General features: G+C 42.1%; 1 protein-coding gene across 1 annotated transcript in view; it reads left to right on the forward strand.

Moving 5' to 3' along the window:
- Positions 1-1,032: 1,032 nt before the first annotated feature.
- Positions 1,033-26,793, forward strand: part of LOC104275627 (protein phosphatase 1H) — a gene marked incomplete at its 5' end in the record, with an annotated part of 53,104 nt that continues 27,343 nt past the window's right edge. The window contains 3 exons of the mRNA XM_009871631.1: positions 1,033-1,145; positions 16,616-16,700; positions 22,952-23,070. Of these exons, the coding sequence (XP_009869933.1) occupies positions 1,033-1,145; positions 16,616-16,700; positions 22,952-23,070 (317 nt within the window). The remainder of the gene's footprint in view (positions 1,146-16,615; positions 16,701-22,951; positions 23,071-26,793) is intronic.

Consider the following 26,793-nt stretch of genomic DNA (forward strand, 5'->3'; position numbering starts at 1 on the left):
TGGACACAGGAGAGGAGGGTAATTTGTAACATGCTGTGTTATTACCACAAACTAAACTAAGTGGCAGCAGTATTAATTCATTGGCATATACTTCAATTTTTTGTTTAAGATGTGTGGAGTACTGGAAAATAGCTCATTTATTTGTGACTTTTATGTTCTCCAGACTTTCCTGGGACTATACATATATAAAAAAAACACATATATATATAATTATTATATATATTTATGATGGTTTTTTTTTAATTCCTGGGCTTGATTGTTGGTGGCAGATGGGACCTATGTTCTCCCCTTCTATTTTTATGTATAGTATTTCTTACACTCAGAATCAGTTGGAAGCTAAACACCAGGCGAACTATTTGAGTAGGTACGTACCTCTTTAAATTTAGGCCTGTGCATATTTTCAGGACCTCATAAAAGCGGTGAGATGAGACACAGGATTAAATACTGTGGTTCATCCTGGAAAGTCTGTGAATGCCTAGGTTTTTTTTGGTTTTTTTTGGTAAATACTGTCCTACTCGCCTTCACCTCCCACCACCTTAACAAGTTTAGCATCCACCCATTCCCTGTGTTTCTGAAGGGCAGCCTTGTGTCACGAGTGTGTCTTGCCGCAATCCTAAGGTCCCCTTTGGAGAGCTCGTTAATTATGTGCTGTCTCTGTAAAGCACTCTCCAGTTATACCACCAGATACCTGTTGTTAAGCCACATTTATCTTTGCCTTCATTGTGGTTTTTTTCATATTGAATTCCCTTGCATCCCTCAGAGTTGTCATTTGTTCTTTGGTGTCTGATGTTTTACAGTCTCCTGTCCTGATTTTTCGTGAACATCTTTGTATCATAAGTAATAGGAACTCTTCGATTTTCTGTTCTTCTCCCAGACCACGTAGCCATAGCTGCAAGAGTAAAGAAAGCCAGTGGGACATGCAGTTTAAGAAAGAATCAATTTATTGTTTGGGGTTTTTTTAGGGGTAATCTTCATTTTCTAAAACATTAATTACTAAGCCATCTTTATAAATCTTGTTCTCTTTTCCCACAGGACTTGCAAATAGAACGAGAGAGGACTGTGTATAATATTTCTGGCGGCTGCACAGCCCTCGTGGTGGTGTATTTATTGGGGAAGCTTTACGTGGCAAACGCTGGTGACAGCAGGTGAGTAAGCACAGCATCTCCCCAACTACTTCTTCACCCTAAGTTCCCCAGATCTGATGTTATCAAGTTCCTTAGTTGCAGACAGTATCGCAAGAGGTTCTGGTTCTTGGCTGGACACTTAATATTTCTCATGGAAATTAATGCAAATGGTTGTGACAGGCTTCCAGTATCTTGTTGAGTGGTGGTTGAAGTCAGGGAGGTTAAAGACACTTCTGTCCCTGTGGTAGTTTCTGAATGACTTGATGGTTGCAGAAAAGTGGAAGGACACGAAAGAGCCATTGAAACGGAAGAGGTGTTGGGTGTGTAGTGGAATCGTGTGTTGAACACTGGCAAAGTGACCACATCTGGGACAGCTGGTAGGGCTGGACTATTTCAGTAGGAAGTCATGGGGCTCCTGTCCTCAGCTTTAGTCTTGGGAGGCCATCTGACTCTCACATTTTGATAATAATTGAAGGTAAACAAATCTGTAAACAAATAACTACTGCTCCTGCAACAAGGAGGAGGGAAGGGAGAGGAGGCTGTCACAGGTTGGGACTTTTACCGTGTCCTGTTCTAACTCATGTACTTGTCCATTTCTCAGGACTGAAATCTGTCATTCAGGAGTTGTTGCTCTGTTGTATTTGGAAGTTGGCAAGAAGCTTTTTCTTTGTCTTCTGCTTTAGCTAAAGCTAAGAGCATGTTGGAAATTTCTCACTTGCATTCTTTTTCCCTCTCTCACTGTCTGCCCACCATCAGAAAGAGATAATGAGGCTGTTCTTGCAAGACTTTAGACCTTCAGATGTTTGTTTTGGCAGCAGTCTGCATAAACAGGCCAGGGGGAACAGTTCCCCGCATGATGCAGACTGATGTCTTCTACTTAGCAGCTGAGAAATTGAAGTCTGCAAAGGTACTCAACCACCTTGTCTTTAGGTGAAAACTGCTACAGTTATGCATTTGTGTTTCAGCTTTGAGCGCACATAGTTCATGTTTGTACTGTGTCTGCACGATGTATTTGCACAGAGCAGTCAACCACAAAATGTATTGTAGTCTAAACCTGTCGTTTTTGTTGCCTGTGGCTTCTTTGAACTATGTAGGAAGTCAGATAAATCTTCTGTGCGTGAAGTTCCTCTTTTCATTTTGCTGATTTTTCTCAATAATGCCGAGTATGCTGTTTATATTGCAAATTGCTCACCTGGTTCTTCTTGATAAGTGACATATTTGAATTTTTTTCACATCAAATGTCAAATGAGTCCTCACAGAAGTTAGCTGCAAACATGTTTGAGCAGACCACCTGTCTAGTCATCAGAGTCACTAGCTGCACTAAGTTTTAGCTCTTTTGCCAGTAAATTAGAAATAATGTTTTTCTGTGCTGTTGTACTTGAAGTATGGTTGAGTTTCCTCCATCGAGTTGGCTAATTGCTTCTCTTTAAAGTATGCTGTGTAAAACTGGCCGTGCAGGACCTACTTCTGTGTAGCTGAGATCTTTGTTCTTAAAAGACTCACTGCTTCAAGGTCCCCTGGCATTCTTCCTAATTTCTGAGAGCAGCATCTGACACCCAGTAGGAATAAACTCATCAATGGTGATCTTGAATTAACCTAAGCGTCCGCTGTAGTTAAAGCCACTGGGTCTTGAATAGGCTTTGAATGTTCATCGAGCCCATCAAAACCATCTCTTCAGAAAAGCAGGAAGAGCAGGAACTATAAGGGAAGCCATCGGCAAAGCTACGTCCTGTTAGAACTAGAGCTCAATTTCTTCTACTTATTCCTTATGTCCTCTAGGTAATAGGATCCCTCCAGATCCAAAATAACTTGATGTTGCACTTTCCAAATGGACCTCACAGAAGCCTTCCTCCTAAATTCCCAAAACCTTTCACTTTAAAATAAGCCCACTTCTAGATTTTCATAGCTCAAGAAAATAAAAGCTTTAAAGTGTAGCGGATCAGTTGGTCTAGGCCTCTTTCCCACCTAATGCCCACTTCCCATGTTTCAGAAGGGGAGAAAAACAGCTATTGCAAAACATCTTAAGTTGCTTCTCATCACTGAAAGGACATTTTAAGACTAGAAAAGCAGCTCCGAGATTGTCCGCCTACTGCCAGGGTGCACACCGCATTCCTCTATATTTAAGAGCCCAGTCACGTAGCCAAGAAGTTTTATTTGTGTTCATTGGAAAAATATGTTCCTTTTTGCTGTCTTATGCCTTGTGTGGTCAGCTTCACAGTTTGCACAGCTACAAATAAGGATGGTGAGAAGTACAATAAGGAAACCACCTAAAAAAATTGTTTTTCTGCTCTTGAGAAGAGGGATGGTTTGTGTTTTTGTGTTTTTTCACCCAGACAGATGACTTGTGCTTGTTGCTGTTGGAACTAGGTGCCAAAACCCTCAGTCAGGTTTTAGTTTCTTTGAGTTCACCAACTTATTTGTGCCTCTTCTCTGTTCTCCTTCTCCCCTCTCTACTGCCCCACTGAAAAAAGCCTACAAATAAATCAAGCTACATTTCCCACAGACTAGAGTCTGTGAGAGGAGCTTTTGTGCTGCAGGGGTGGGAAATAAACATTCTGGGTTCACGCAAGCCTCATTTGTTCTGCCTCTGCCCAGAAGAAGGTTAGGTCTTTTCATTCCAGGCAAGTTCAGAACAGCAGAATGTTTTAAAGGTGAATTTTGAACAGCTCCTGCTGTCACAGGACCAAGGTACACGCAACAAACTGTTACTATCACTATGAAACTAAGGAAACACCAAGTGTGAGACTTGAATAATAATGTCCTATGCAATGCCAGCTATACCTCAGACTTATGTCTGCGGTATTCAGTTTAACCACCAAAGCTTCTCAAATCTAATCATTTCATGCCACGTACCCTGGCAGTGTTGTATAGCAGCTGTCCTTTTGTAGTTGATGTGTAATTACATCATGAAAAGACTTTAATTACCATATTACTAAATTACCAGCCAGCAATCCTTTCAGGTTCAGCCCTAGCTCGCTTCTATATGGACTATTAGGCTTCTCCAAGCTGAACACTTTTGGTTGGTGTAAAAGGGGGAAAAAATTGTGCTAATTGTAGGTTTTGTTATGAACTATTATTGAGCTTGATGTTATGGCATCACTAATGTCAATGATATAATTAAACTTCTGCTAATGATGCAATCACTGTTCTGTAATAATTATATGTTAACTGCACATGATACCAGAACCCTACTAAAAATGAGGTGATATATTCAGAGTGTGATAAAAACAACTTGGAGGGAGCCACTTTCATTCTCTGATGGCTTGTCTGATCATTCTTGGACTCTGCCATAAATACACCTACTTGTACAATCAAACTTCATGTCTGAATATTGGCCAAAGCTTTTTCTAATGTTTCTGTCTCTCTTTCTTCCTCTCAGTGGTTAGTATTGTCCGTGCAATGTTGTCTCCTTACAGACTGATAGTGCTATAGTCAGCTCTCCAGTATCTCTTCTGGTGAGCATTGAGGCACTGTGCTTTGCTTACTGGTTTGATGTGTACATTATGGTAACTAGGCCGGGCTTCTGGAATAGTTGTTTGGGTTATTTTAACAAGGAATAGTAAACCTTATCTGCTCGTTCTTCTGAATAGCATTGTTCAATTTTTTTATCGCTAACGTGACTTTTACTTCTAAACTGCAGTAACACCTTGTTCATCTCAGTTCTATTTAGTTTTATGCTCTTTGTTAGGCTGTTGTTTTATGCCCAGTGAAGAAGCCGTAGTAAAACGAGGACTTAATGTTTGTACTGATTACTGCCCAATTTCTGTACAGCCTCACGCAACGTAACATTTTCCCAGTATCACTACAGTGACTGTAATGTGATGTGACCGTATTGACTATCTTTGGCACGAGTGTTCTTCTGGCTTTCACGTCATCTGGCTAAGATGCTGCAGGCCCTGCCGTTTTGTGCTGTGCTGGAGCCATGGAGGGTAGCCGGGCTTTTATCATTATACAAGCAGCAGAACACCACAAGTTCATTTGACTTTTCCATAGGCCCCGAAACACTCACTAAATCTGTGATGGGTTCTTGGGCTTCTTTGGTTTATTGGCAGAACTTGGGATCAAAGCAAAGAGCCCGACGTTTCGGATGCTTCACAGACTTGCAGGGTTACTGGATTTTTCGTTTTGCTTCATCAGCTTTTTTTCATTGGTTTTATGCCTCCTTGATTTTGCTCCCCTGTGCCTACGTTCTCAGGGTATATTCACCCTCTGCTTGAATATATATCCTCATGTCCAGAATAGGTTTTCTTCTCCTTTTTTTGCTAGTGTAGAATTATTGTTAAGGCTTTTGAGATTGTTAAATGATGGGAGGTCATCGAGTGAATGCTTTTGTGGTGCTTCCCTGTAGGTGCAAGTTAAGAAACTGCATTGCTGCTTTTGCTGGCCAGGTTACAGAAGACTGTCTATAACACTGACTTCTCCCAATGTAATGAAATAGTGGACCAAAAATTGAAATCTACTTTTTTTACTATTTCAGTTCTTTCTGGATTTGCTGATCGTGTTGAGTCTCACTCCATTTATACTTCCTCTTCTGTACTATGGTGCTTGTCAGCTGCTTCCCTTGTGTGTAGTTCTCATTGCAGGAAGTAAACTTTGGGAGATTAATCGGCTTTTGTGAAGTAAATGAGAGGGGTGTGGAAACAGCCATGTATCTGCTGACTGGCACTGTAGCTTAAATAGAGTTTCTGAGAAGTCAGAGTTCTAACCCATTTTTGTGGGTCATGGTATCTGACCTCTTCCTCAAGGCACTCTTGCAGGGTGATTTTTGCCAGAAGCACTAACACTGTATAAGGATGGAAACCAAAGGATGTGCTGGTATATGACTGTTGCAGACCTAGTTTGCTTTAGTCTTTGGTTTACAGTATTTTTAAGAAACTTTAATTTTCTGATTTTCCTAACTACCCATCTAGATCAGAATCTAAATGGTGTATATTTTCTTCGTTTCCTTGAGTGGTCTGCCTAAGTCCTATCTGTCTCCATACATCTGTGTCTGTGTAAACAACAACAACTGTACTTCATACTTCAAGGTCTCTAGAGGAAAGACTAACTCAGTTGCTAATCTTCTCTCGTTTGCAGCATTTGGGAAAATGTTCTTCTGTTTCATCTGAAAGAGGGGGCAAAAAGAGGTGCAGGGCCTTTCACCTAGGGCCATGCAATCCATGGTGACTTCTCTTCATCCTCTGAAGTTCTTATTCCTCTCATATTCAAAAGATGCCTCCCAAGAGGGGAAAGCAACACCTATTTTGGCCCATCTATGTTCACATCCTGGTTTTAGGTTATTAGTTCTTTGGTGGAACCATGTGAAAATAATAAATGTTTAGTCATTTCAGGGCAACAGATAACCTAAGCCTGGTCTAAGCAGTTGCCTGTGTAGTGAGGAAAGAATTAAAGATGAAGTGAGTCTCTCCCACACACATTCTCCTTCACTGACTACAGTTTGGTAGGTGGAGAAATCTGACCCTGCTTAGCCAAAAATGTTGGAAAAGAGCAGGATGTCTTAGTTGCACTCAAGGAGATACAGCCAAGTCCCATCTCTCTGTTTCCCCTAGTGCTTTTCCTTAGAAACCTGACTTGCAGGCCTGCAGAAAGCACTTCTGCCTGGCCTCCTTCCAGCGAGAAGCAAGGGCGCAGGATTCGTAGGAATAGCGGCAACCTTGGATATGGCAGGATTTTTTGCTGGGTAGAACTTTTGGAGGCACTTCAGGAAACACTTTAAGTGAGGTGTGGAGAGAAAGTGTTGAATCAGAGATAAGTCGTTGCACTCAAAGTGCAGTGATGAGGAAGAGCATTTTCCAGCAGTGTAGCAGATGACAAGTTCCAAGGTACTGGCACATTGTATCCAGCAGATACATTTTGAAGTTGGCAGAAATTATTAATTTGGCAGTAAGTGTTCACAGGCTTTTGAAGACAAAGCAATTGTCCTGCCTTTTCTCCAAACTCTTATTTTTTTTTCCTGGGAGAGCATATGCCTTAGCAGTGTCTATGGCAATCTAGCAGGTGTTGAAGTCATTGTCAACATTTTCAGTGAGTGGTACATTCAGTTAACTCTTTGGTTCTAGCCACACAGACATCATCTACCCATGAAGTCCTTATGTTCTGGATTATGAGGAAGGAGAGGAATTTTGACTATTCAAGTAATACCATTCAACTGGAAAGCCACAGTACATTGGTATTAGTTTTCAGGAGTGATGAAGATTCTGTTACCTTTTAATTCTCTTATTTTTCTGACCTTTAAAAAAAGGAAAAAAAGCAAAACAAACAAAAAACCCAGCAAAACTCAAATTAACTAGTCAAGCCAGACAAAAAAAACCCTGGCTACTGCATCTGCAAGTAAAAACTCTCCTGCTGTCTATTGGTGAATATAAGCACTGATCAAGGAAAAATTTCCACTGTAATAACATCCTTGCCTGTATGTTGGTTGTGTAGCCTGTAGAGCTCGTAGTGTCTGAGGAAAGATGGGTGAAGGGTGCGGAGATGTAATTTTAATCAGTCTTTTACTAATACTTTACTGATGCAGTAAGAGCCCGGGACCTCTAATAGAAGCAGCTTGTGGTATAAGCAAATATACCAGAATCCAGATGTCCCAGTGCAGTACGTTAAGCTCAAAACCAACGTTTTATGTGCCTTAGTAACTGACCACAGAGACACCTGCAGGTTCTTCTTTCCAGTGTCGCAGGGCCAGGGCAGAGGCATGCCAAGCAGACTGGGTGCTTGGACCTCAAGCTCCCATCTGTACTGAGAGCACCTCGGCTTGCTTGGTGAATGTTTCAAGTCTGCTGTGGACCTTACTGTGTTGGAAACCTTTTCTCATCCCCTGAATTCCATGAGCTTATCAGTCTCAGCAGCAGCTAGGCAATGCAGCTTGAGCCCTGCTTCTGGGGCTTTCAGCAAGGGCTTCCCTCGTCACTTCTGCATGGGTGAATGAGGCAGGGCTTGGGCAAAAATTCACTGATACAGAGTGAGCAAACAGTATGACTTTCAGTTTGCTTTTATTTCTCGGTCCAGCTTGTTCCGATACCCTGCAACTGCTTGTGAATTAAGTAGAAAAGCTGAGATCAAAGTAGATGTGATGCTTTAGGTGCTAAAAGTGATTCTGCCTTCCTCAATGGTGTGACAGTAAGAGCAGGGAAAAAAAAAAATCTGTGCTACTTCCATCTTACGTGGTCAACTGTATCCCAGCCATATTACTGGCAAAATAAACACTGACTTGCACAGCAATGCCTTCATCCACTAAGCTCAGGTTTAGTTGCCATAGTAACTCATTACTGGAGATGAATGTGATATCCTGGACAGCAGGGAAAAAGACTTTGATTCCACGGCTACCAATCGTGAGACTCAGAGCTGGGCACAGATGTGACCGTGCTTCTTTGTTCATTTCCTTGGCACGGCCTGAGTAATCGGTGGCGTGTTGTTCAGCCATGGTGGTGTATCATCACTGCAACCATGGACTTAGCTGTGTTCATTTGAAGGATATACTGAAATCATCACAGGCAAAGTGAATCCTGTGAGGGCAGCAAATTGCCAGCCTAAGGATTCTGGACCCGATGGTGGGCAGTATTTGTATGCTTACAGTGTTGCTATGAACTGACTTGTAATAGCTTCCTAGCTGCCAGCTGAAATCTTCTCTGAAAAACTGGGGGGTTCACATGTAAACCAACAAGAAAGCACACACTATTAATTACAGAGCATTTTAGTTTAGTTCCTTGGCTTTTGGTTTAATGCTACTGGAACCCGAGTAGACAGTACTAGAATTGTGTAGGGGGTCGGTTAGCTCAGCCTGTTGAGTGTGGCACTAACAATGCCAAGGTTGCAGGTTCGATTCCTGTTCAGTCCCCATGTGTTGCCTGATCTAGTTGAGAGGTGGCATCCCTGGCGGCAGGGAGGCTGGTTTAAATGATCTCTAAGGTCCCTTCCAGCCTAGGTCATTCTATGATTCTATGAAATTTATAAAGTCACCACTGGTTCAATAGCAAAAGTTACTTTCCTGATTAAACAAACAAAAAAACTCACATACAGGTAGTCAGTGCCATCCCATTAGTGATGGAGTGGGAGTACAGAAAAAACATGTATAATTAGCCCTACAATTAAAAACTGTTAATAACAAAACCTGCTAATAACTCCATACAACAGTACAGACAAACAGTACACTTGAGGACCTAAGATAGAACATAGAATTCACGATAAAGTCTCCTGGGAATGGAGGTTCAGCCTGCCAAAAAAGCACTGAGAACTAGAAGCATGCAGCTCTTGGGCTCAAAAATGCCTGAGCAATGTGTCTTCTCCAAGCTCTCTCTTCTGTGTGCAAACTGCAAGCTCAGTATTATTTAACTTAAAACTGTGGACTAGTGATGCAGAAGCAACTGAAGTAATTTAGTTACAGCGTTGGTGATGGCCAAGTGCTTCTCACTGTTGGATGCAATATATGAGGCAGAGAGAAATCTATATATAGGGTAGAAAATCCCTTTAACTGCTGCTTACTAAGTTGTTAGTTCTAAAAATTCATATTTGTATTATTTTTGGTGACATTAAGGAAGATGCTGGCTGGCTCAGGTGCCAGCATAGATGAGAAGTAAGCCCTTCTGTGGAAATCTGTTAATATTATTTTGCTCTGAGAAACAGCTTCTACTTGCCCATTGATGTTCCTTTATTAAAAATAATACAATTAATTTCATAAAAGCAGATCACTAGAACAGCGACTTTAAGTCTATCAGCAGCCTCATTTTACCCAGAGGCCTTCTCCATGGGAAACCCTAATGCATTACAAATGTAAACAAGAATGAGTTGGGTAAGTGGGAACAACTTAAAGCTCTACACGTGTGTGCCCAGGAACAGCTGGCATGCTTGCAGGCACCTCTGAAAGGTGACTTTCAGGGTTTCTTGCATAGTCTGGATTTCATAATTGTTTTCTGTGGCTCTTTTCAAAGTCAGGAGAAGTTGTTGCCACAGGAGGGCTGTAGCACGCTTGGCTCGGAGCTGGCCCAAGGACAAGGGGAAGTGGCCTTAAGTTGCACCAGGGGAGGTTCAGGTTGGGTCTTAGGAAGAATTCCTTTCCTGAGAGGGTTGTCAGCCATTGGAACAGGCTGCCCAGGAAGGTGGTTGGGTCACCATCCCTGCAGGTGTTTAAGAGATGGATGCATGTTGTGCTGAGGGACTTGGTTTTGTGTTGTAGGGCTAGGGCAAAGGTTGGGCTCAATGATCTTGAAGATCTCTTCCAACCAAAACTGTTCTGTGATTCTATGAAGGAGGCCCTTGGATGAAATACCCAGGAACGCCAGGTGGGTGTCCTGGAGCAGGGCTGGACTTGGTGGTTGGACCGCTGAGATGTTGGCTCATGCAGCAACTGGGGCAACTGAGAATCTGCAGAAGGCCTTAGCAGAGGTTTGCGAGGGCTCTTTCTGCAGGGAACACCAAAGCACACTGCTTTAGGAAGTTAGTTTAACCCTGGTTTTGTGTGATACTTCACCAAGACAGGGGTTTTTTGTTGGCTTGAGGGAGCTGAAGTTTACGCATGGTGAGGCTGCGTTGTCACGGGAAGGGCCACAAGCAGGGAGACTGTGTTCTCTGTTCAGCTAAAAGAAGAACGATCCCGTGTCTCTATCGTGCCACAGTATTTCTGCGGACAGTCTGATATTTGTGCTGAAAAATGTGAAGAAACCAGGTGTCAGGACTATTGAGTGGCAATAGACGGAATATTATGGCTGTGCCCCTTCCCTGGTTTGTTGCTTGTTTTCTTGTTGGTGGCGATGCCGAATAGGAGTTGGGGCATTTTTGAAACATCTCTTGGGTGTATTACGGGTGGGAGGCAGCCAAGTTTGGATGGTTTTTTTCCCATTGGTGTTGCTGAGGGTTGCTGCTTTCACCTCTGAGTTTTATGGTGATGGATATGTCATCGCTGGGACGTGTTTTAGTGCCAGCTAAACATTATATAATGGTTTGTTTCACTATCCTCAGCCTGCCTCAGTTCATAAAATTAAGGAAATCATTTAAAGGCTTTGCATTATAGTTCCATGATTACTGCCAGTGCATCGAGGTGTTTGTTCACCTGGTTTCTAAAGAAACATTGAGAAATGAGTCTGTGTGGGACTAATGGAGAGTAATTCAGTTCATAATAAGTGAAACCAAGGTGCCAGGGGTGAATGTATTAAAAGTCATCAGTAATTGTAATGGCTGTAAGTTCCAGTACATCATTTAGAGAGGAGAGAAATGTTTTTTTGAATCTTTTTATAATCACTTCTCCTTTCTCTTCTTAGCAATTAAGAAAAGGTAAATAAACAAAACTAGTCTGAAGCTCACCAAACGTTATGATTGCTCTTCTTTGGCTTCTTTAAATAGATGCATTTAGTTACTGTAGTAAACAAGTACCCATCTAGACTGATTTCATAGTTCTAGGATTTACGTGTTGGGTTTTTTTGCTCAGCTATTTTGTGACACACCTAATTAAAATCTACTGTTTCGTCTCCCTTTGAATGTAATAAAACCCTGCCTTATTCTTTCTGTCAGTTTAATCCCTCTTTCTTTTCCACTGACACATTTCTAATACCTCTTCAGACAGGCCAGACACTTCTGCCTCATCTGTACCGAATCCACAATGCTTAACACCTTTTGACAAAATGGATACATCCTCCCTGTGGCTTGGAATTGATATACGCTGTCAAGAAGGGTTTTCTGAGCAGTCTCTCTTTGTCACCTTCACCAGATTTTTATCCTCTGTTGCAGAAATGTGCAGTTTAATGTTGCGTTTCAAATCATTTTTGGCTGGAAAAGTGTGTAATGGAATCAGGGTGTCCCCTGAATACTCCTAACAGTAGGAGATGCCTCTTTGTTTTGAACACCGGAATCCCAATGGACCCACGACAGCACTGAAATAACACTTTTGACCTTGTTCACTAAAGTGTTTGTTTCTCTGTATGATTAAATGAGAGTAACCAACAATAGCTTCCTCTAAAATGTATGAGTTTCTCTCTGTTTGTTTCTCGTCAGAAACTCAGAAAGGATGCTATGCAATTCTCAGCTGATTGTGTTCTCCACAAAAGAAAAAGGAAAAAAAAAGGGGGAGGAACCCACAAATGCTGCTTGGATCAAGGGGAGGTGGCTTTAAAAATGCAAAAGCAATTGATATATTGACATTTTTCTTAAGCCAGTATTTTTGTTACCTCCTGAGTGTGAGAGCAGCTGTACAACACAGGGGCAGGTATTTACCCTTTTGTTACTTCATTCACCATGTTTTAAATGAGAATATATACTAAAACACCAAATACTGTTTTGAAGTATCCGATGTGAATATAGAAAGTAACAATATACTTAAGGTTCTTTGTGAATGTTGAAATGCTCAATAGATCATTTAGCTGATCGCTAATAGATCAGTTAGCTGATTTGCTGCGACTGCCAGTCCTGTCTTACCCACCGAGGCACTGGCACATCACTTGCTCCACATTCAGTTGTTCAAGGCACAGCTCCTCTGGATCAGAAAATGCTTAGTGAAGTGCCCAGAAGAGAGATAAAAACCCAGATTTTTGTTTCTTTCATTTTTAGACTACTCCACCTGTGTTTTGGGGACCTCTTTTCCCAACGTCTTCCTGTTCCCTGTGAATGTTTTCCAGGTCCAGATTAGTGAGCATATGTTGTCGTGCAGAGCACGTATGCGTGAAATGCAAGGGCAGGTAGGATCCTGTAGTTCGTGAGGGTAGGGAGTCACATAGCTGGGTTCAAAAGAGGGGAGAGGACTCAGGGGAAATCTCTAGTTTGTTTTTAGAAGGCTTCAAAATAAATGACCTTATGGCCTCCATGGCCTCAAGACTTAAGAGCTGTTTCTCCTGGGTTTTTGCTCACTGTGTGTGATGCTGCGTGGAGAGAGCATCAGAGCTGTAGAGCATGGTGGGCAATGCACCGAGGGGTCTGCAGATCTGTGACTCCTGGTTCCCTATCCTGCCAAAAAACCCTTTTATTTTTTAATTACTGATTCATTGATGATACAAATTAATGATTCGCCTGGGTCTGAAGCAACCTTGTCATCGGAAAGTATTTGGTTGGTGTTGACATACTTGTTCCCTGCAAGCATGAATCATGCGTCTCTGCCTTTGGCAGGCTCGCCCCGTGGCTCCGCTATAATGTGTTTCACCAGTGTGGCTGAAATTAAAATGTCACTATTAAACATGGCAGAATCAAATGCTCTCTGGGCACTGCATCTCTTTGAGTTCCTCTTGCTTCCTACGTAGCTGTTTCTGACAGTTTAATGGGACAGCTGTATTCTGGTATAAAATAACGTGTTCTTATTTCCACAATGCACGGGGAGCTAAATGCTTTCAGAGCACTGTTTCACAGCATCCGTGCGTTTTTCGTGCACGGCAGAAGCAGTAATGCTCACGTAATGCCATGTTGCTGCTTTGGTCCTTTAGGGAGCCTAAAGTCAAAATGAATTGTCCTGCAGGACCGTATGGACCGAGGTCTCTAAAAGCAGTTGCTGGGCGTTTTGTGGCTCCCGCCTCAGCCAGGCTCCCTCCCTGTGAGCAGTTATTGACTTGAGGCTGTTGAATCCGGGGCTCTGGAGGTTGCTCGGTGGGAAAAGCCTTCAGACGGCACTTGGCAGCTCTGTCACCACGAGGTCACGGAAAGGGCAGTTCAGTCTCCAAACCCAATTAGGGCCTGATTCAGCACCTCTTCATGACAGGGAGAAATCTCACCGAGCAGTGTGGCTCCCGGGCCAGGCTTTCGCACCCAGCCTCTCCGCGGGGACAGCCAACAAACACGTCCATTTTTGTCACTTTGGCCGTCAGAAATACCCCTTGCTGTCATGAAAGGGCTAAGCAGCTGATGCGGAAAGGTAAAAAGCCTGGTAAGAGGGTAATGATCCCACCACAGGTGACAGACCAGTGACCTGGTGCCACTGGTGTATGTCTGCGTCCCCCTGGTTACTCATATCTGGAGCTGTCTAATTCCTCGGATCAAATCATTTGACTCTTATGAGCAGCTGTAACTTTCAAGTTGAATAAAGTCCAACTGCTGAAAACGTTAATGAAAACCATAAAAACGAGGCTCTATTTTAACAGGTATCAACAGCATTGCTTTGATTCCCCTCTCCAAAGATTTTTTTTTTTTCTGAGCTGCATTGTGCTTTTCACCCCAGGTGGCTGCAATTTCTAGCAAAAATAAGTTGAGCTATGAAAGGTTGACCCACTCGCCTCTGAATTGCTTTTTATATGATGTGTGTGTCCCTCAGGGCCTAATTCTGCCCGTAGAGGTGAGAATGATAGCTATCAGTGTATGTAGGAAGTATGTCAGTGTGCACCAAGAAAAAGGTGAACCCCAGATTGGTCTGAGTGGTCTTTAAAATATGGTTTCCCGGTGAAATGGTGATTAAATGGGAAGCAAGGGGTAATTAGGATTAGCCTGACGTGCTAGCAGTTGTATCCACTTGTGTTTTTATATTAGTCCTTTCAGACAAGCACAGGATCAGTAGATCACTTACGACTCTCTTAAACTAGTTTGTAAAATTTGTTTAGTGTCTGATCAGCTCCTTTGATCAGTCTAGTCTAGACTGATGCCAGAGTACTTACTCTGTATGAAACCCACAGACCTTTTAAATGGAGGCCTACTCAAGTGAGTCAAATTACATATGAAAAGGTTATAAAACCCGTCCTCTGTCTTTGCGTAAATGTCTGGTTCAAAGCCAAACACGTTGTGAATTGCAAAAATAAAAGCAAAGGTGTTATTGCAGAAAAGAGATGACTGTCTCGGAAATTCAAAAGAAAACTTTTCAGCAAGCTTCTGTTGTTTTTAATCGGACCGGCATTTTTGTGTTCAGGTCCCATAAAGGGGAAAAATTCCATCAACAATTCTGAACAGATTTCTCTTTAAGAAATTAATGAGTTACAATGACCATGTCTGTCTCATTTAAAGCACACGATATTGATTTTCATCGTGGCTGTCAAAAGCCAGGGCGAGCCTTCAGTACATAGGTTGCGCTCTTGCCACTTCTAATTTCTATCGAGATTATTTGCAAGAGGGTGATAGAAGTCCAGGAGCAGTAAACTCGTCTGTCAGAGCAGAGCTCTTTTCCTCTCATCACTAGAGCCTTTTCCCACCTCTCCAATTGTAGTGCCATCCTGTACCTTGTCTGTTCTTTGCCACATGAGTCTCAGAAACGTGAACAGTTCCTTTTCTCTTTGATAACGCTCGTTTGGAGACCATTTATCATATCCAGAATACTTGGAAAGTTATCTGGTGCCGCTCATTTTACGAAGCTGATTGGTACCTGGGCTGTGCATCTGAAGGCACCTGTGCTTTGAATTTAAAGGTTAAGTTTTCAGTCTTTGTGTGCCTACCATATTTGTTGGTTGCGTTGTAGTGCTGTCAAAAATACCTGGCACAGAAGAAAAGCCAGCAAATTGATCAGATTATCAGAGAAATAAGCTGACACATAAATATCACATCAACAGGATGAAAAGATCACGGAAAGGAGACCATTTAAAACATGAAGAGTCTGAAATCCAAATGATGACTGCTTGTTTTACCTACACCAAATTCGGTGTAAATTCAAGAGAAGAGCTGCTGTACCACTGCTGTCCAAACACTGGAGTAATCTGCTGGTGGTTGAGAAACAGCTCAAAAAAGGCACTAAAATCTTTGGGGTGATACAGAGTTCATCCAGCTTTTTGGAAGAGCCAGGCATTACCGTACTTACAGAGCTGTGTAAATAATGGAAAGATAAAAGAATGCAATTCTGTGAGTGAATACATAGACACAGAATGTGGCAGGAATACTGGGTAAATTCTTCCCTCTTGTGACTGTGTTTCAGCCAGTGACATCACACCAGGGAAGAGTCGGACCATATTTTTGCAGGCAGCATAGCAGGTTGTTAAGAGGCAACAGGCAGATGTTTGAGGGAATTTCCTCTCTGCTGTTCGCAGAAGAATATGTGAAATTACCTGGCTGATCTGTAGTTGTTCCATTACCTGTCGTCTTTCGGCAGGTAACTAGTTAAATTTTGGGTTAAACGGGATTTGCTTTGCTATTTCCATTTGCTGTTGGAGTAGAAATGTTCTGACATGACATATGACCAATCAATAATTGGAAAGTGCTTGCGTGAGTCATTTGAAGCCAGTAGTTTAGACAGTGTCAGCCACAACTGGGATTAAAACCTGCGAAGAGTTGTTCTACAGTCAGTGATTCTGCAGCATCTCCTCTGGGTGTCTGCATTTCACTTAATAAGGATACCCTGTAGGCATCAACTGAAATAACTCTTGCCTTTGTTTCTCAGATCTTTTTGTGAGCTCTGAAATAAACTTGGCATATACAAATATACTTTGTTATCCAGCCTAAAGGATGCAGGGCAGGAATTATTATCCCGTTCTGCTGACAGTAGAAAAGAAATGGCTTTATTTTACTGTGACTCTGAAGAGAATAAGAGTGTGACTGTACCCTGTGGTTTTCTGGGCATTTTTTACTTTTTTTTTTCCCCATTCAGTACTAATGATGTTTTATTACCATTACAGGGCTATAATAATCCGAAATGGTGAAGTCATCCCAATGTCTTCAGAATTCACTCCAGAGACTGAACGCCAGCGACTTCAGTATCTGGTAAGAGAGCCAAGGACAAAATCAGAGGCTGCTGATAACAGGCATTGCCTGGCAATATCTAAGGTTCAGACACATGCCACTGAGTTGCTGTGGCTCAGTGGAGGGCTCTGTGCCCACTGAGTACGTATGTCTTTTAGTCATCAGCAAATGTGAAGAAAAGCTTGGTGGTGCAAATCCCAATGAAAGAGTCTTATCTCTTTTGTGAAAGCTGTCAGTCAGCGTGGCTGTGCTTGTGTACTTGGTTCAGCTGCAGCCCTTCAGCAGCATGTTGGTGTTGGATAATGAGAGCTCAGACCTAGAGCTAACAAGCCACAGAGGTATTTCAGTCCATCCCGGTGTTCAGTGGGTGATGGTGTAAAATCCCGTGGACTGCCCTTTGTGTGCATGTGAGCAATATCGCAGGGTTTTATTCATTCACTCCAATAATATCTTGATTGGGGAAAAGATATCCAACTCAGTCAGTGTTATTGGCTGCAGGATGGGCTGGGTGAAGAAAAACTAGTTTTATTTAATGTAGCAGCACCCTTAAAGTTGTGACAGGATGACTAACTGAGGACTAACTGGGATGCTTAATACACTAAGTTACGTTGGCTGATAAGCTGCCCGAGAGACGTAAGTCAAAATACACAGTAGTACTTTTCATGCAAACAAACCTGTTACTTTTTTCATCGATGGTCAGCTCTGTAGGTTGAAGTTGGTCGTTCCTTTGTCAAAACGTCATTCCTAATGGGGCCAAGAGATTTTTTTTTTCCTTTGGTGCTTCTTGTGGTCTCCTGCTTTTTCCTATTAGAAATTACAGCTTAAGACAAGGCAAGCTCACTGTCAACTTTACCTGACATGATACAAACAGGCCAAGGCTGGTGGCATTCCCTGGTCTTAAAGTGTCTTTTATCTTCAGCCTAGCCCAAGCACTGTGGTTTGAAACTAGGCAAAATGCTGGTGGTTGAAGGCAGAGGTGAAGGGTTTTAAAGAAATACTGTGAATGTTTCCACAATTGCCACATGTGGCTTTTCGTCAGATTCATTGGTTTGAAGCTGAAGATTTCAGAGGAAATACTGCTTTGGGAGGATTCATCTTCAGAGAATCAAATGGAAAAGAGGCCTAGTAAATATTTACAGTTCAGTTACATTTAAAATAATTTGTTTGCCTTTAAAATAAAAGGTAGCTTTAGTATCTGGGGAGTCTGCTACTTCTGTAGGAAATATGAGATAAAGTGTTGCCTACAAGGGATTTTTTTCTCTTTTGATGTCCTTTCTGGCTTATATTTGAAAATAGCAGCTGATCTGAAAAGTGCTGCTTCTGTTTCCTTTGGAAAATTCCTTTACCTTTGTTTGTTTATTTGAATTCTATATGTAACAAATATGCCAGGGCTATGGGTATCATGTTCAAAGAAAACACATGCAAGACAGCAAGAGCGTGTAACAAAATTAGAGATAATTTCAAACCTAACTTCCATAAGTAACAGTTTTACTCTAGTGTTCAAAAAAAAAAAATTACCCCAAATTTCTTACAAGGTTGGCATAAATGTTACATTCCAAAGGTTGTATCTGTCTTGCTGATTAGATCCCAAATAATTCTCCTTACTCACCTTGGCCGTCCCCAGGTGCTGCTATTGGTCTGTTGCACCACCACCATCTCTCTTCTGCTATTCTTATGTGAAAGTTACTTACCTTGGATTTATTTTCTTATTTGCAGAGTTTCTTTGTTTCAAACATGTCGCACTGTTCTTCCTGCAGAATAGGATGAAAATCACTTAATCATGTTAGCAGTAATCATGAATATTTTACTTGGTAAAGGCAGAGATATTGTTCACTGTGGGGAAGTCGCTGCCTGGGCAAAGGGAGGGTGTGGATTTAGAGCCTGCAGGCTGTGAACTCTTGGTTCCCTGTGCAGTAGACACTGTTAGCACAGTCAGGGAGAAGGAGCTTTCCTCTGCCTGTAGTGCCTATTGATTGCTTCAGCCACACAGGACGTTGATCTACATCCTCTTTTCTGGGCCTTGATTTCCACACGCAAATAAATCTGCGAGGTAATGAGTTGATCGGGTCGTGTTAGCATCTCGACATGAAGTCTTCCAGCCCAGTCTTAGACAAAATGGTGCTTTGGCTAGTACTGATTGAGTAACTGGGGGGAAAACACCAAATGCTTTCTCTATCCAGCTCCCGTTTTAATGCAAGTTTATTCCAAGGTATCCAAAAATGGCCTTGGGCATGGGCTTCTGGCTGGGCAACCTCAAAAGAACAAGTTGGCTACTCAGTCATTCTGACTTTCGAGCATCTTGGGCCAAGGTTGTCCTTTGGCCAAGGTTATCTCTCCACCTTCACCTGCACCCCCTTTTTTGGGAGTGGGAGGACGACACGCAGCTGCAGATTTCAGTCAGGCTGCACGGCAGAGATAGATTTCTGTGTCAGGAGACTTGTGAGAGTGTCGCAGAAGATAATCCCGCAGCCAGAGAGCACTTCTTCAGATGTGAGATGTGAAAGCCTTGCAACAGCTTTCCCTTGGTCCTTTGACTACTGCAGACGTTCGGTGCTGTTTCTCTTCCGACAGTGGGTGTTGACAAGTGGGACTTGGTGCCGCTTCCCTCTTTCATTCTATCACCACCTCCTTTAGTTTTAACCTCTGTTCAACTTAAGCGTGTCCATATGATAACTTCTGAATAATTTGCACACCTTCTGGACGCACTGTGCTGTGTGTGCTGTTGTGAGCAGCAGTCCCACCTAGTAGAGTGGCCTGTTGGAGAAAATGGTGCAGGATGATACGAGGATAAAGTTGTAAGATGTGGTTGACATAGGAGAAACCGGCAGTTCTGAAAATAACACAGAATACAGTGAAACTGCTTGTGCCAGTGATGTCCCAGCACAGTGTGTGCTGGAGGAGCTGGAAAGGGCATGAGCAGATCTTATCGGAGTACAATAAAATAAATGCAGTGTCCCCTGCCACCTAATGAACTGCCACACTAGTGGGTAAGTCTAGGTTTGTCTTAATTTCATGTTTGCTTTGCCAATCACCAGGAATCACAGCAGGAAGTAAATGGCCTTTTGAAAGAAACGTGACTAATATTTCCTTGGGCAGACTCCATTTTAAACAACTAATGTCGAGTGTAATACAGCCAGCCACAAAACACACCATAAAATGGCAGGGTACCAAAAACAAATGATGCAGAGTATGCCAGATATGTGCCAAAAATACTGTAATAGCTTCTGAAAGAAAAATGATGGAAAATATTCCAGTTCTGTAACAAAACAACCATGTTGTCTGAACATACCTCATCAGGTTATAGAAAGTGTTTGATAGTCAGTCTCCTTATTAAATTTTCAGTTCTCTGAATGGTGTTTCTGATCTGAGATTCTTGTAAATCGAGACTAAACAGATGAGAAAATGGAAAATAAAGTGTCTCATCACAGATGAAATTCTGGTAGTCAGTTAACTTACTGTTCTTGTTTCTCATTTGATCACTTGAGGGGATTTCATGGTGTCTGCTTGTGTATCTACTTGAAAGATCTGTAGATTTGTAAAGCGTCGCTTTTTATTCTTTGTTTGATTCTGCTGCCCAGCATGGTTTGATTGGGGTGGAGAGGGAGAAGAACCCTGCCTTGTTGTTAATGGAGAACAGCTCTCAGCAAACCTGGCTAGAAGTTTCAGCTGAATTTTATAGTAGAACATTCTTTGTAGAATTACCAGTGAAGCATCAAAAATAACTGTTAAGAAAGAAAAGGGTCAAAAATATAGAAAATTTAAAAAAACGCCCAACAAAATGTCCCCATTTCTTCACATAAGAATTCAGCTCACAGACAGCAGAAGCTTCCAAATTGCTCTTTTCCCTCTGTTCCACTGACGCCAAAAATATTAGAATCAAGTTAAGATCTCTGGATTGTAAATCAAGCATTGAGGCTTGGCTGTGGAAGAGATAGCTTATTTGAACATTAGCAGTCCACAGATAACTCTGCCAGCTTTATTAATCTTATTTCACTTGTGACCTCAGACTTTCCATCTGAGTAAATCTTTATGAAACGCAGGCTCTCCCAGTCGCTTTACCTTTTCAATAAAGGAAATTCTTGTTTTCAAGGGGAAAAATACTAAAAGCCTGTAACTTTTTTTTTTTTCTTCTGGACCTGTGATCCAGCCTAATAAGTAATCTGACAATCTAAAGGTTAAATAACTTCATTTTGATGTCAGGTATGAGGGGTTTTTTTGCTTTAAATAAGGCTTCTTGTTTTGTAGGCAGGCAACAGTAGTCTTTAGCTAGAAGTGGTTTGTAATGATTTAATCAAGATAGGCTGTGCATTTTTGAAAGTAAACTGAATTGCAGTTTCAGAGCAGACTGACTTCATTGTTTACAGTATCATAGACTAAAAAGAATTAAAAAAATTTTTAAAAATGTCCAACATTCTACTGTCAGTGTGAAGTAATGCATCAGAGAAATCATTAGGGATATTCCATCTTTTTGGATGAAAATAAATACAAATAAGAAGTTTACATGTACTTCGAAGTAAAGCATCCAGAATTCTGGAACTATGAAAAGCCTAATATTGCTAGACCTCTCAAAAGTCACTAGTGCTTCCTAAACATTTTTGTAATGAGGAACAGTGAACCAATTAGAGGGTCCTTTAAAACAATATTTGGGTGGAGGAAGGGACCTTGACTGATATAGAGTGCAGGGGAAAAGTGTAATTCCCTTAACTATACACAGAGAGAGAATTGGATGGAGCTCCTCTTCCAGGAAGGGATCACGATGTCAAGATCACACTTGCATGCTTCAAAGCCAGAGAGCAGAACCCAGTTGGCTACACACAGCAACCTCCCTGAGCCCCGTTTCAGCCAAGCTCAAGGTGTTTACTGGAAGGCTGTCTGGCGACGGGAGCGGCCACAAGCCGATGGGAGGTTAGCACTGTGATGTGCTGAGCGTGGTCCAACTCGTATTAAATTGAGTGGGCTCATCTCTTAAATGCAGGAAATATTTTATTGTGAGCTACCTGCATGACAGCTGCCAGGTAGATCAATAAGGACTTCCACTGCTTCCTGCCGCTCACCTTTGATGAGCACTAGATTTATGACAAACCCACAAACCAAAGCTGCCCCATTTGGTCTGGCCTGACGGCAGCTGCTGCTCGAGATAACACAGACTTTACTGCCTTAACTGGCTGGATAAAGAAAAAGAGATATCTGCAAAAAGGTTAAGAAACACAACTTTTTTCAGTTCCCTAGCCAGTTTGACTGTGTCTTCAGAAGAGCTTGCTCTCAATGCGGCTTTGGGGAGGGAGAAACTCTTGTTTCTCCAAATATCAAAGAAAAATGAGCGAGGTTTGTTTAGGAAAGAAGAAATTGTTTAGGATTAATCTATCGGGTCAGGTGATCTGCATATAAGTCCAAACCAAAAATTTGCGCAGTGCTCAAAGAGCCTCACAATGCTCTCGAGTACGATCAGCTCTGAGGAACACGAGCCTTGGGCACAGCTCTGGCAAAGAGGCCTCTGAGTATCTGCAGAGCAGCGCACCAGAAAGGACAGCAGCAGCAGCAGCATTCCAGTGATCACACCGTCAAAAACATTCATTGCGGTTGGGACACAAGAGATCTGCTGCTTTGCTTAAAGTCTGTTCTGCACAAAGGAAGTAGTTTTTAGAAAATAAGAAAATAAAGTGCTCTGCAGCTCATGTGTATTCTCAGCGTGGCGTGTGATGGGGTGCAAGCACACTGAGCAGGTAAAAGGAAATGTTTTTCTCCAGGCAGCGACGATTAAAGTGTAGTAGTAATATTAAGTTGTGTGCATTGTTAGCGTAGCTGAACTGGGAGTCAAAAAGCATGAGCTCCCCTCCATATGCACCCCTCCGAGCCTCTGCTTGCTCCATGGCTTTGTCTTTTGATAATTTCCGTCTCTCAGATTGCTGACTTCCAAAAGAGAGATGTTTTCTCTTTTACGAAGCCCTGCAGACTCCTTCAGGGTACTGAGGCATACTTTAGAGATCCCAGGTGTTGAGGAACGGGGAGAAGCAGTGAAGGATTTTGAGGGCAAGAGGAGGACTGCTCCCTGTAAGGCTGCTGCTGGACAATGGCAGTGTCAAAATTAGTCTACGTACGCATCATTTGCTGAAAAGATGCTCATCATCTTCCTTGTTTAAAAAGGGTGGGGAAAAAAAATAAAGTGTGTGGGAAGGGAGCAGGAAGGGATGGTAATGCTACCTCATTAAAAATAGATGATGTCTTGTTTTATGATGATCATGTGGTATCTGTGGCTTGGTTTCTGCCCACAGGCTTACATGCAGCCCCACTTGCTGGGAAATGAGTTCACACATTTAGAGTTTCCACGGAGGGTGCAGCGCAAGGAAGTTGGAAAGAGGATGCTCTACCGTGACTTCAACATGACTGGCTGGTAAGAATGTGTCCTTCTCAGCATGGGATCAGCCTTCTCGCCAACTAATGCCTGCTTTGCACGTGTCTTTGATTAATGTAACATGTACCAAACACGGAGGTATACCCCTGCGTACTGAAGGGTTAGGTATTTCTAGGTATTACTAAAGGATTAGGTATTTCCTTCTTTCACATGTATTTTTTGGTCTAGAAGTTAACATTTCAAGTAAGTTCACCTCCCTACAGAGCCAGGACCTTGGTTCAATTTTACCATGCGAGCACTCAAAGCAGAGCAAATACATAAAGGGGAAGACGTGCCAGGGAATCTTTCTGAAAGCTAAACAACTTCCCTGTCCTGAAAGTAGCTTTTTATAGAATCTGGATCAGCGGGCCATCATGCCTTTGCATGCTGAGGAATGCTTGCAGCAGGGAAGAGCTGCCTCCCATACTCCAGTGCAGCTGAGCCCAAATTTGGGTAACCCTTCAGGAATTGTTTTAGAGTCAGGACTATCTGAATAAAAGTCATAGCCAGCCTAAAGTGAAAAGGCTTGAATGAACAGCATTGACTTAATGAAGTGAAGACAGGAAGAACGATGAGTTTTTTGTCTCTGGATGAATGTCTTCATTGTTTTATGTTGGTTCAAGAGTCTTCTTCTCAAGTGACTCCCAGTCACTTAGAGAAGGCCTAATCCTTGCTGTCTTGGGTTCTGTGTGTGACCTATAAAGGCAAAGGCTCTATATATGCAAATGGTCTTCACTTCCATGCTGTTTGTGGTTTAGCATCCTTAATGAATGCCCGTTCAGGAAGGACAAGAGTGGAGGGTATTAAAAAGCCTGAACTCTTGTAGGCTTCTGATTTGTCCCATAATTTACAGACCATAAATATAATGATGTTTTAATGGCAGAATAACGATCTAAGTTTTAATATTATCTGGAACGTTTGTGCAAAACATGTTAATCTGGGAATAACCATCATTGTCCATCATCCTAAACAGCTGCTAGTAGAATATGCAGTCTCACCCTGAAAATGATGACTTCACATTTTAAAAAGACTGCAGGCATAAGCAAAAGAATAGGAACAGAATGAGAACATTGGATCAACTGAGGACTTCAACAGCAAAACATTTGGAATATTATGAGACACCCTCCCAGTCCTGCAAAGGGAGTTTTCTTATTAAACTCCTGGATGTGTCTGAAGGCATCCGTAAAGACTGACTTCATGTAGACTTCCAAAGGCTCTTTTTTCAAGATATAATATACTATTGGGGCAAAAGAAAAGAACAAAAAACCATAATCTGCTTTGGGAAGAGCTACAGAAGTATCGTGGGCCAAGAACTTCCCGAGAAGGGAGTCAGAGCAGAATTCTTTCATCATGGTTGGAAGGCAAAGAGGGTTTCTCCAGGTTCATAGGAGTTGTTTCCATTTCCCCAGTTGATTAGTGAGTGATCTGGAAAGGAAATGAGGTTAGAATGGCTAAAGTTGCAGTATTGGCAGGTGACACCACAACTCTTTTCCTAATAAACAAGAAAGACCATGAGGAGTTGTGAAGAACTAAGTGATTTACATGAATGGGCATCACAGTGATCAAATTTGGTGTTGATGAATACCAAGTAAAGCATAAAGAGGGAAAAATACCAATCCGTGCACACTACCGATTCCAAACGAAGTTGAGAGCCATGTCAAAAAGCTCGGTGGAAGTTCTGCTTACTGTGATTTTTCCACTCCAAATCACCAGCAGAATGTTTTGAGGATGCATACAGGGTTGGAATGGTTAAAAATTAAATAAAGACATAATTCTGTATATCAATTTGTACTCATTTATGACTGTGCATAGCACTTCACCTTATTCAAAGTGGTTATTGCATAGCTAATACTGTTTGGCATTAGAAGATAAATAAGAAGCCACACAAATTTTAAATCTGGAATAATGAGTCAGGCGGAAGCACTTGGCTAAGTCTAAAAGGCTGGCAGGTTTGATTCAGTGCATTGTTTTTCAGTACTGGTGTGTGAACTCTGTTGACTCTAGCATATGGCAGGGGGAAGATGAGAGTTGATTTTCCTGTTGATTTTTCTGAATTTCCTGAAGTGTAGGACACATGTTGATCCAGTTACAGATTCTAATATGCAGAAATTACCACCAGTTTAGCACAAATCTGAAACCAGTTATTCTGGAATAAATAAATACTTAAACAGTGAGTTGAAAATTCAAGTGTGAATTCACCTCAGTGTTGTCGCAGGAAGAGGTGACCGGTGCCAAGCAAAAGCATGTGGAGACTGTGATGAGGCTACCTCTCCCTGCTGTTCCTTTTGACTTCTGCCTGGAAGTGGAAAACCGGGGCTATGGTTTTGCCTTAAATAAAAGAATCTGTGTCTTTGAGCTGCTCCGTATCCCACAGCCAATGCATCAGTTGCCACTTTGTTTGTTTGCTTCAGAACAATAAAATGGTGAGGGAATTGCTCAGTCACCATACATTTGTCTAAATCAGAGACCTTCTAAATGAGGATTCATTTCTTCTTGCGGGGCATTTGCCCAGGGGAGTCTTGTTTTCCATCAGATTGCATGTGGCGATCTCTTGAGCAGAGGAGAAGCGATCCGTTTCTATTTATCCAAAAGTCTCAGTCAATTTTAATTGTTGAAATTGTGGGCAAGACATTAGATTTCCAGCTTGGTGGGTCCTCAGAGGTGATAGTTTGAGGTGGCTGGTGTTTCACAGTCGTCATTTTCCACTTCAAGGCTTTGTCTTCTGTTTTCGTCCCTTTCTACTTCCTAGATTTAACTGATACATCAGGACACAGAGGCCGAGGACATGTCTGTTCTGCATTTGTTTCCAGGGACAATATCTATCATGGGGAATAAATTAGCATATATATTCCTTTTCTAGAAAATGTCAGATGGAGTTTTGGCCAGCCAGAGCTTGATACACTAAAACACTGTCAAACTTTTATCTCTCACAGTGCAGAAGATCAATTGTCTGAACCTTTTTTTTTTTTTGATCAGTGACTTCACTCTATTGACATTTGCACATACGTGTAGAGAGGTACAGGTGATGTTAGGAAGAAACAGCCATTCTTACCCTTAGTTACTGAATCCTTTAGTGAGAGCATGTAAAACTCTCTCTGCTCTGATGTTTGCTTGGAAAAATGAACTGGTTTATTTTCAAATTCAGGATACTTTCTGTGTTTTCCATTAGAACTGTATGATGATTTTTCTTCATTTTTACCCTTCTCCTGTGCTCTGGAGCTTTTCAGATTCTCAACAATGGCTTGGCTTGCCCAGCTTGTTTGGATTGCAAAAGGTTATTGTCTTTTGCTCTGTCATAATGCATTTGGCCTTTATTTTTCTTTCTTTTTCTTTTTTCTTCTTTATTTCATGTGAAGTTTCCACACTGGCTTTGTCTCAACAGTCCACAGTGGCAGCAGAACTGCCAAGTTTCCCCACAGCGTTAGAACAACCACCGATCCAGCCGTGCGTGCTGCGTCACTAGTCCAGGCTGCCTGTGACTGCTCTGAGACCAGCCTTTCCCTTCTCCCTCCGGCTCTCCCACACGTTCTCCTTTCTCTGCAGCGGCACTTGGGATGAGAAATTCACTGCGTTAAAATGTACCTGAAATAAATCCCATTTCGGTGGGAGCTGATCGGAAGCCACCCCTCCTGCACCCTCACCCCACACGCGTCGCGGTTGGGCAACCGTTGCAAAACCCATCGTGGAGCTGGCGAGGCATCTTAAGAGTCATGTCTCCTGCTG

This window comes from Apaloderma vittatum, unplaced genomic scaffold, assembly GCF_000703405.1.
Source record: "Apaloderma vittatum isolate BGI_N311 unplaced genomic scaffold, ASM70340v1 scaffold2146, whole genome shotgun sequence".
NCBI classification, from domain to species: Eukaryota; Metazoa; Chordata; class Aves; order Trogoniformes; family Trogonidae; genus Apaloderma; species Apaloderma vittatum.